The sequence below is a fragment of the Electrophorus electricus genome, chromosome 9, assembly GCF_013358815.1.
Source record: "Electrophorus electricus isolate fEleEle1 chromosome 9, fEleEle1.pri, whole genome shotgun sequence".
NCBI lineage: Eukaryota > Metazoa > Chordata > Actinopteri > Gymnotiformes > Gymnotidae > Electrophorus > Electrophorus electricus.
In genome coordinates, this window is record NC_049543.1 from 12,882,030 (window position 1) to 12,892,029 (window position 10,000).

The following is a 10,000-nucleotide window of genomic DNA, read 5'->3' on the forward strand; positions in this document are numbered from 1 at the left end:
ATAGCCATACAAAACGATCACAGAAAGGCTGGGGGGGAGAGAGAGAGAGAGAGAGAGAGAGAGAGAGAGAGACAGAGAGAGAGAGAGAGAGAGAGAGACAGAGAGAAATGAGAGTTGCAGTATGGGATTATGTTAGGGGACGGAGTCAGTGTGTTCAGACGGGGTGGAGTCAGTGTGTTCTCAGTTTCTCTGTATCTCAGTATCTCAGTGTGTCAGAATTTCAGTATCTCAGTGTTTCCGTGAGCTGCTGTCTCAGTGTTTCAGTATTTCAGTGTCTTGGTGAATAATTTCCCAATTTTTCAATTTATCAGTTTCAGTCTCAGTATTTCACTGTGCCTGTGTAACTCAGTGTCCAGTATCTCTGTGTTTTTCGGTGTATCTCAGTTCTAGTATCTCAGTGTCTCACTGTCTCTGTGTCCACTAGAAGACAATAGGATACAGGTCTCACTGTAGTCAGTGCATTACTTAGGAACAGAACATAAGCAATATATAAACATTTGATTCTTTGAAACTAAAATATTCTCTTTGCGTATCTCTTTCTTTCTCTGTGTGGAGAGTAGATGATGTGTTCTTAGCTGCACACACTTACTGTGCGATGACATGGGAATTGTGTGTAAGTGTGAATACAACAGTGTGTTTCTGTGGTGTGAAGCGTAGCACATAGCATGGGTGTATAGTTGGGACCGTTAAGGCTCAGGTCTGGTAACTCGAGCAAGATATCCATGTGTGTGCTTTTACACGTGTGTAAGTCGATTAGTATTCCAGCCTTATGACACTTCAGGGAATATTGATCTGAAGGAATGAATGGAGTGTGTGCGCGATGCATGCTCTCTCTGATCTGCTGTAATGTCTTCTGAACGCTTGTACTTATAGTCTCCATTTAGCAAAGAATTAGCTGTCAGAGCTATTGGATTTGCTGATGCCAGCCGGTCCTGCAGCGTCTAACTCATTTACCTCACTCACTCACTCACTCACACACACACACACAGACACACACACACACACGCAGGTAGGCGCAGGTCCTGTCATATGACAACGAAGCACAGCGACTGCGCCACACGCCACCACCACGGACAGCAGCAACTTTGATAACGATTCTAATGGAAACATCTTGTTTTTCAAACATTTCTCCATGCTTCTCCCCTTTTGTCTGATATTTTTCTGCTGGTTCATTTATTTGCCTTTGTCATTAAGGCGCCACAGCAACGACACATAAGCCATTTCCTGTGTAGAGGCGGGAGTGTTCCCACGCTGCTCTGTATCCCACAATGCCCTTCTCTTCCTCTTTCCCAGTTCTCCCAGGAGACTCGTGTCTGCGGGTCAGACAGTCTCACTGGACACTGAATTGCTAACATTACTAACCACTGTATCCTGTTCAGGCTTTGACACACCTCGACCTCTAAAAAAAACAGACCCCTGTGTAACTTCCTCTGCCCGCATCACAGGTGACAAGACCGCTGGACGCGGTGCGCCATGAGAGCCTAACGCCAGCTTCCTGGCTGATGCGGTCTGCTTAGGTTGCTAATAAGCAGGGCATGTCCGTTACCATGGCGCCCGAGTGCAGGGGGCCAATCTGGGATAGTGGAGAGCCCACGGCTGGCCCCCAGGAGCAGGGACCCTCCGTCCACAAACAGAGAGCGTGGGAAAGGGGGCCCGCTCTTCCTGGAGCAGGTCCCGTCCTTCAGGACTACCGGCCCAAGCACGTCCCGTCCTGCAGGACTACCGGCCCGAGCTGCAGCCCATCTGGTCTGGGCCTACAGCTGCTTCCTCCACCATGGCACTAGTGAAACATGCCTTTCCACACTGATCTGAGACCAGAGTTGGGATGTTGTTAGAAGAAGATGTTCTCAGGTCAGTCTTAGAGACCCCAGCTCCATTCCTATTGTAGCTACTCCAAGAGTACCCTAGGCATGAAGGACATGTGCACAGCGCACACACACACACACACACACACACACGCACGCACGCACGCACGTGCACACACACACATACACGCACGTGCACACACACACACGCAAGGATGCATGCACACTCACGTGCAGATACACACACACACGTGCACACACACACTCACGCATGCATGTACACACACTCACGTGCAGATACACACACACATGCAGACACACATACACACAAAAAACAACAAAAACAAAAAACAGAAAGAAAGAAAAAAACAGTTATCCATACATTACCTGGGAAACTTGCTTTTCAGTTTTACCAACACACACACACACACACACACACACACACACACACACACACACACACACACACACGCACACAAATGCACACACACACTCACACATGCACATACACAGTATACTTGTAGTAGCATAGTTTTTCTCCAGTGTTAGTCCATTGTAATGGTGGTTTAATCCCTTGATCCCTCTTACTGTGTTAATCTTAAAGCATACTAACTACTGCGGATTGTTCCGGAACTAATCAGACTAATACAGCAGTGGGAGAGATCGGTGTGTGCTGGAGCTGTATGGGTCCAAACACTTTATACTCCATTCCCTTCTGCACATTCTGTTCCATTAAGAAGATCACTCTGTAGTCACCATAAACTGTGTGTGTGTGTGTGTGTGTGTGTGTGTGTGGGCCCTAAACCCAGGAGGATGAGAGCTTCAGTATATCACACATCTGAGGGTCACAGGAAGGAAGAGGAGGGGCTTTGATGTCTTATTTCATTCTAATAAACCTCATAACCATCAAAGTGGTGATCAGTACACATGCAGTTCTACCGCAGGTCAACCAACACAACACTGCCTTAAGTAGCACAGCGTTAGTATAACTCACATATGAGTTATTAGAATAACTCACATAAGGGTTATTAGTATAACTGACATATATGTTAAAGGGTAAGATTATAGTGTGATATTATAGTGTAAAATTATAGTGTGATATTATAATGTAAAATTATAGTGTGAGATTATAGTGTAAGATTGTAGTGTAAGAGTATAGTGTGAGATTATAGTCTGAGATTATAGTGTGAGGTTATTAAGATTATCCATTTGGACCAAGGTTACATTTCACTTCACACTGCAGGTTCTGCACAATGAATCTACTGTCCAACGCCTACATATGCAACATACAGCGAACCACAACACACAACATCCACGCCGCGCCACGCCACGCCACAGGAGTCAGAAATCAAAACAGATCTGAGGTTTTCTGAGTAGCTACATCCACAGGAAACCATGTGTTTCAGTCAGTGTTGACATTGAGCACTGGGCAGAGTTCCAGCGATGATTCGCTGTGAAAAACATGGGGAACTTGACACCAGAAGATCCCCCGCACTGGGGATCCCTAATCTTCAGGAGGTTCAGAATGCAGAGTTTGGTCCTAAGTAAAACCAATCAGATCCAACGAACTGAGTCTTTGCCAAACAGTGATTGGCTGAGGCAGGTGTTAACCAATAGGGGTGGGGGCAGTCTGCTGTCTCCAGGCATGCAGGGAGGTTTTCCAGGCATGTAAACACTGGCTTGGGGTGTCCGTGAGGACTGTGGTGCTTTTTCTGCAGTACTGGACTCTTCAACTATAGACTGGATTTGGTCCTGGACTTGGGAACTGGATTTGGAAACTGAACAGTACAAATAACGGGTTTTCAGGGTGGTCCCCTGGCTCCTAGATAAAAGGGGGATAGGAATATTTGTAGGAGCTTCATGTCTGGGATTGGAACACCCCGGATTACAAAAATCCAGACCTGATCCAAGAGATATGAAGAGAAACTGCTATAAACAGATAATAATGCAGCTGGAGTCTGTAACTGGAGTCCCTCTGACATGGTGACAGGCAAACCTGCTTCAGCGAGTTCTGTCAGCAAAAACTGAAAACACCAAATGGTCCCCCAGAGAGCTAATTATGGAGCTAGCAGTCATTACCTTCATCATCATCATCATCATCATCATCACTCTTCCGGCTTTGTTTCATTACACCAAATTCTCTCTGTCTCTCCGTGTACCTACACACATCTGATCCACACACACCTCTGAGACTGAATGTGTACTTACAGACGTGATCCACACACACCTCGGAGACTGTGTACCTACACACACGTGATCCAAACACACCTCTGAAACTCAGCATGTACCTACACACATGTGATCCATACAAACCTCTAAGACTGAGTGTGTACCTACACATGTGATCCATACACACATGTAGGTGTGTACCTACACAGATGATCCACACACACCTCCGAGACTGAGCATGTACCTACACACACATGATCCACACACACCTGAGACTGAGCGTGTACCTACATATGTGATCCACACACACCTCTAAGACTGAGTGTGTACCTACACACGTGTGTGTGGTGTGTGTGTGTGTATGTGTGTGTATTTTGCACACAGATTTGCACACAATTGTCACACACACAATTGTCTCTGATGTTTGCTAAATCTAAGAGCATGTCTATCAGTGATTCAACTCCATGCTGCTCACAAGCACATAAAATGTGTGTCAACGCACATGCTGCCCTGCTGCCCCTGGGGTTAGAGCAGGTGCCCACAAACTGCCCCTGGGGTTAGGGCAGGTGCCCACGAGCTGCCCCCAGGGTTAGGGCAGATGCCCACGGGGTTAGGGCAGGTGCCCACGAGCTGCCCCCGGGGTTAGGGCTGCTGACCATGAGCTGTCCCTGGGGTTAGGGCAGGTGCCCACAAACTGCACAACCACACAGCACACAAAACCAGTCAGAGATTAAACAGGAAGTGGATCTTACCTTCCGTGCCCATAGTCGGACGGGGGATTCTTGAGGTTTGTTTCTCTCAACCTCATCACTCCTGTCCATATTTGGAGTTGCCTGATGACCAGGTGCATCCGATTGGACAGTTTCTGAGGCACAATCCAATAAAGACTCCCAGACTGGAGTGAGCTCGGCCACTTTGTTGTTTTGGGAATTTCCCAGAAGTCCTTGCTCAGCAAGCAGCCCCGATGAGCCCTGTGGTGTGTGCATCGCCGCCGCGCCATTTCTGATGCCCTCAGGTTCCAGGAATGCCACTGCCATCACATGACCAGGGGCTTCCTCCTCAGACTCAGTCAAAGATATCTCGAGGATTGGGTTCAGCTTAGGGTCACTCCCGGATAAGCATGGAGGAGCTTCATGGTCACTGGATGCTCCGAAGTCACGAGTCTTTGCAAGCGGGCCACCAGCGTCTAGCCGGTCAACATTCCGCGAATGACACGCCACACCACTGCTCTGAGCAGCGGGGTTTGGAAAGCTAACATCCGGAGCAACAGAGGTCTTGGAAACCTGACTGGGATCTAGATGCTCAGAGCTCCGGTCTTCTCCAGTCAGGTCTGCATCTGCACCAGCGGCGTCCACAGGACCGCCGACATGGTCATCTTCACTGTCCCCCAGTTTGGTCAGTTTTGTCTCTGGACTTCCTTGTGCTCTGATGACCACGCTCTCTTCCGGGATGGGCTCGGTGCCGCTGGCTTCAGCCCTGTCTGCGGAGCCAATGTCGGGCCGTGTCCCGTCCGTTCCACAACCCTCAACGTTTGGAGATGAGGGTTCAGAGGTGGGAAGAGTGTCAGGAAAAGGCCATTCATCCTCCATCTCAGTCCCATTCCTGTGGCCCTCACCGGGAATGTCATTAGACGTGGACGCCGACAGGCTGCCCACAGAGCCATGTCCGGCAGAGCTCTCTGCTGATTGGTGCATGTCCTGGTCAGTCATTGTGGGCAAAGATTCTGCCCCAGAGACATTTCCTGTTTCTTTATTTCCGCTTTGGCCCGTTGTCCCGGTAAGTCCACAAGAGAATGTCCTCTCTCTCCAAGACCCGTTGTCACCAACAGCCCCTTCGTCGTCATCGCCACCCGCCTCGGTGCGGCTCCCGACCGCTGGCCGTCGCCGCCGACACTCCGGCATGGACGCGCACCTCTCCCTCGGCCCGGTGGACGGGCCTCCACCGTCCACGACGCCGTGCCAGCAGATCAGGTCGAGGTCGTCGTAGCTGTACCGTGTTCCCCAGTGCGGGGTGACGTGGTCTTCCCAGCTCCGCTTCCGTAGGGCGACAGGCATGGCGACCTCAGCTATCCCATACGGCCCTTCAGCGATCCTAAAGGGGAGAAGGGAGGAACAGGGATGAAAAGGGGGATGTGTCTTTGCATGAGATTACTTGCTTTCACGCCCACCCAGCCCGTTAACGTTTTTAGCACGTGTTTCATGTTGACCTTTGACCTTGGACCTTCGTCCTCCGTGGTCATCAATAGCCAATCAAAGCGACTTCCCAACAGCACTAGTCAGTTCTGCCCTCCACACGCAAATCCAAACTGTGGCCCAGTCAGCCTTTTTAACACTGCCCTCATAATCAAAGGCGAGGCACGTCTGTCTCGCCACTTTATCCAGAGCACAAAGATCACTCAGGCTAAAGAAACACTTCAACCTATAATTATTAAAAACAAGGAACAATTAGAAAAGACGTTTTGCAAGTGTTATATTAAACAGACATGAAAATGGAACACAAACTGAACCTAAAAAGGAACAATTTCTGTCATATGCTGAAAAATATAAGGATGCTCCACCATGCAGAAACGATTCTTAAAGAAAAAAAGAAAAACTTGAAACAATTCACAACATGAGAACAAAACCTGTGGGAATTAACCGAGAGCTACAGACAGATTCAAAGGATTGCAATGGGCAGGGGCTATCGATGAGAGCAGTGTTCTACACTTTGTTACGTGTTAGGCCTCCACGCTGCTAACAATGGCACCCACAGTCCGCCCCGCACTGACAGGGTTACTACAATCACCCAGAACAACGGGCATATTCAGTAGGCTCGACAGAGGAGTGCAACCCCCCAGCTAACGCCACGTCAGAAGTAACACTGAGGAAGAGCACGGGACTGAGAAGAAATGGAGCGATAAACGAGAAAACAGCACGGCCAAGCTGCAGCTAGGGGAGTGTGCGGGGAACGTGGCAACTCCGGGAAGCTTGAGGCTAGCGTTTAGCTCAGGAAACAGTTTGACATCTCGGTGGAGTTTGCAATTGATGCCGGCAGAAGACGGCGGTTAGCTCACGGGTTCGACTGATATTTTGATGAAGTTAGTGGATCACAGATGAGTCTGACATCTCGGGGACGTTAGTGGGTAGCGGGCAGCAGACAGACATGGTCCTTAATCCCAACATTCCCTTCACATTCCTGTCCCGTCTGCACAGAGCATCCGGAACCCCGCCGTCATTTCACCCGGGACGGACAGAAGCAGAGCGACAGACAGAGAGGGGGACAGAGAAGCGCTGATAAAAAGAACCGCGCGTGTCTACCGTGCACGTCACGGGGAAGTGTAGCGTGCGGCTGCTGCGTCCACACCCGCAATCTGTTCACTAATTTATACAGAAATTATTAAAAAATGGAAAATTCTGAAGAGAACGAAAGATGTAAAGAACACCCAAAAGTGGTCTGTACCTTCTCTTCTCTTTCTCTTCTCTTCTCTTCTGTTCTCTTTCTCTTGTTTCTCTTCTCTTTCTCTTCAGCTGCCTCTTTATGTCTCGCCGTAGTCCAACATGTCCGGCTGCGGCGACGTCGCCGCCCGTTACCCACAGTCTCCGGCAGGTGGTGAGCTCACCCCTTCAAATGACACAGCTGGCCCTGTTCCGGGGTCAATTCGGGTCGCCGAGGTCACGTGTCTGCAGGGGCCACTGGTTCCCTACGACTCCATCGCTGGCTGGAGGGTCACAAGGATGCCGTTCATGTGATTGCCTTGAAAAAACCAGGTTTGACATCCGAGGCGACCCGGTGGCGAGCACGGGGGTCCGAAAAATGACACAGAGGGACTAGGGGGATGGGGTTTCAGATTCCAACCGCCACGATTCCAGAGTTGCAGTTTGGATCCTTCAGTACGGCTCGCTAGGAAGATGTCAAAACTACAGTGAGGGTCGTACAAATATATACCACATCGCTCAAGCCAGTATCGCTGGAGTCTCTTCAGGTCAGGCGTGAATCTCTCCACGACAGGCTGGAATCTCTTCAGGATGGGCAGGAAGCTCTCCACAACAGGCTGGAGTCTCTTCAGGATGGGCAGGAGGCTGGAGTCACAACAGGCTGGAGTCTCTTCAGGACAGGCAGGAATCTCATCACGGCCCTGTGCGGCTCATGGCGTCTCTCTTTCGGTTCGTAACGTTTCCGCTAGGAGACCAGCGCCAGGTTGCCGGGTCTGCGAGCTATGTCGTCTCTGCTCTGCCGGGTCGCCTCCACACGTCGAGCTGTGTGTCCAGGTGCGTGCCCCCTCTCCTGCCCTCGGAGGCGGGGGTCCTAGGCTGCTTGCGGGACGGTGAGGGGAGGCGAGAGGCGAGCAGAAGGTGGGGGAACGCCGGCCTGCCGCGTGTGCTCATCTGGACCGCGACATCACGGGCTGCGCTCTCACTTGCGTTAAAACTCCAGACGCTCAGCGCCGACAGTTTCCCAGACTACTCAGTCATCCCTCGTCTCTCTCACTCCTTCTCTTTCTCTCCCTCACTCCCTCGCTTTCTCTCGCTTACTCTGTCTTTTCAGTGTCATCTGTTTATCCTCTACTCTTTCTGCTTGATGTCCTCCCACAGGTTTCCCAGAGTTCTGTGCTTCCTCTGGACTTACTGACACACACACACACACACACACACACACACACAGACACTCTTTCTCTCTCTCTCTCTCTCTCTCTCTCTCTCTCTCTCTCTCTCTCTTTCGCTCTCTGAGGGGTTGACGTCCGGGACTTAGCTGGGGAGAGAGTTCTCCAGTTGGCTTTGATTAGAAACAGTCAGCGCATTGCGTTAGCCTGTGTCTAGGGGCCTGAGCTCAACCGCTGTAATGTTTTGGCTTTCCTTACTGACCCTCTTGTGTGTGTGTGTGTGTGTGTGTGTTTTCTTTAGCTCTTACCTTTAAACAGACCCCTTCTAGGCATCTCTGCACAAATATCCCAGAACAAGAGCAAAGCCAAGCAGCAGAATAGATGGGAAGTTGGACTGTGGTGACAGCACTCAGACATTCCTGTCCGATATGCCACCCATATGATAACAACGGCCTGGGCAGCTCGGCTCCGACAAGCACGCGTTTCTGCACATCTGGGTGAGGAGGCTTTTCACATCTCTGGAACAGTGACTCAACTATAAGTCTTCAGGCTGAAGCTAAGGAAAACAACCTAGTGCATTACTGTGTGTGTGTGTGTGTGTGTGTGTGTGTGTGTGTGTGTGTGAGAGAAAGAGAGCGAGAGAAAGAGAGAGAGAGAGAGAGAGAGCTCATTCATTCCCTAATATAGCCATGGTGAATAAGCTCTCTCTCTCTCTCTCTCTCTCTCTCTCTCTCTGTGCGTATATTAAAGGCACAGCTTCTGTGACTATTCCAGCTCAAGGAAGAAACGGAGAAACCTGCCCTCTGTCTCACTCATTAGACATGAGATGTGTGTGAGAGGACCAACGGGAAGTGATGAAAGTTTAGCCCCTTACCCCCATCTCAGATACTCCCTCTGTCTGCGTTACATCTGAACGTCCCCGCGTTTATCTGCTGAGTAGGGGACATGCCCGTTCTGAAGCCAACAGCAAGAAAATGAACGTTGGAACGGCATTACTCTGACAACAAACCTTCCTCCAAACTTTCCTAAACACAGGTCTCTCTCTCTCTCTCTCTCTCTCTCTCTCTCTCTCTCTCTCTCTCTCTCTCTCTCTCTCTCTCTCTCTCTCTCTCTCTCTCTCTCTCTCTCTCTCTCTCTCTCTCTCTCTCTCTCTCTCTCTCTCTCTCTCTCTCTCTCTCTCTCTCTCTCTCTCTCTCTCTCTCTCTCTCTCTCTCGTAGAAGGGACATCTGTTGACAGCAGTGTGCTAACAGCATAACAATGCGCTAATCCAATCCAATGATTCCAGCTCATTTCCTGGCTTCTATTTCCCCTTTTTCCAGTCTCCTGAGCTCCAGGGCACGTCTTGGCGCCCACGCTCGGCCCACCAGTGCACCCGCCCTCAGCAGGCCAGTCCTGTCGCTCCGAGGAAGATGCTGGGGAAATTCATTCTTTAAAGGATATGTGAGA

The 10,000-nt window shown here is 50.1% G+C and overlaps 1 protein-coding gene across 1 annotated transcript in view; it reads right to left on the reverse strand.

Annotated features, from left to right (window-relative positions):
- Positions 1 to 8,574, reverse strand: part of dlc1 (DLC1 Rho GTPase activating protein) — a 70,925-nt gene extending 62,351 nt beyond the window's left edge. The window contains 2 exon segments of the mRNA XM_035529537.1: positions 4,727 to 6,065; positions 7,413 to 8,574. Of these exon segments, the coding sequence (XP_035385430.1) occupies positions 4,727 to 6,028 (1,302 nt within the window). The 5' untranslated portion in view covers positions 6,029 to 6,065; positions 7,413 to 8,574.
- Between the last annotated feature and the right edge of the window lie 1,426 nt (positions 8,575 to 10,000).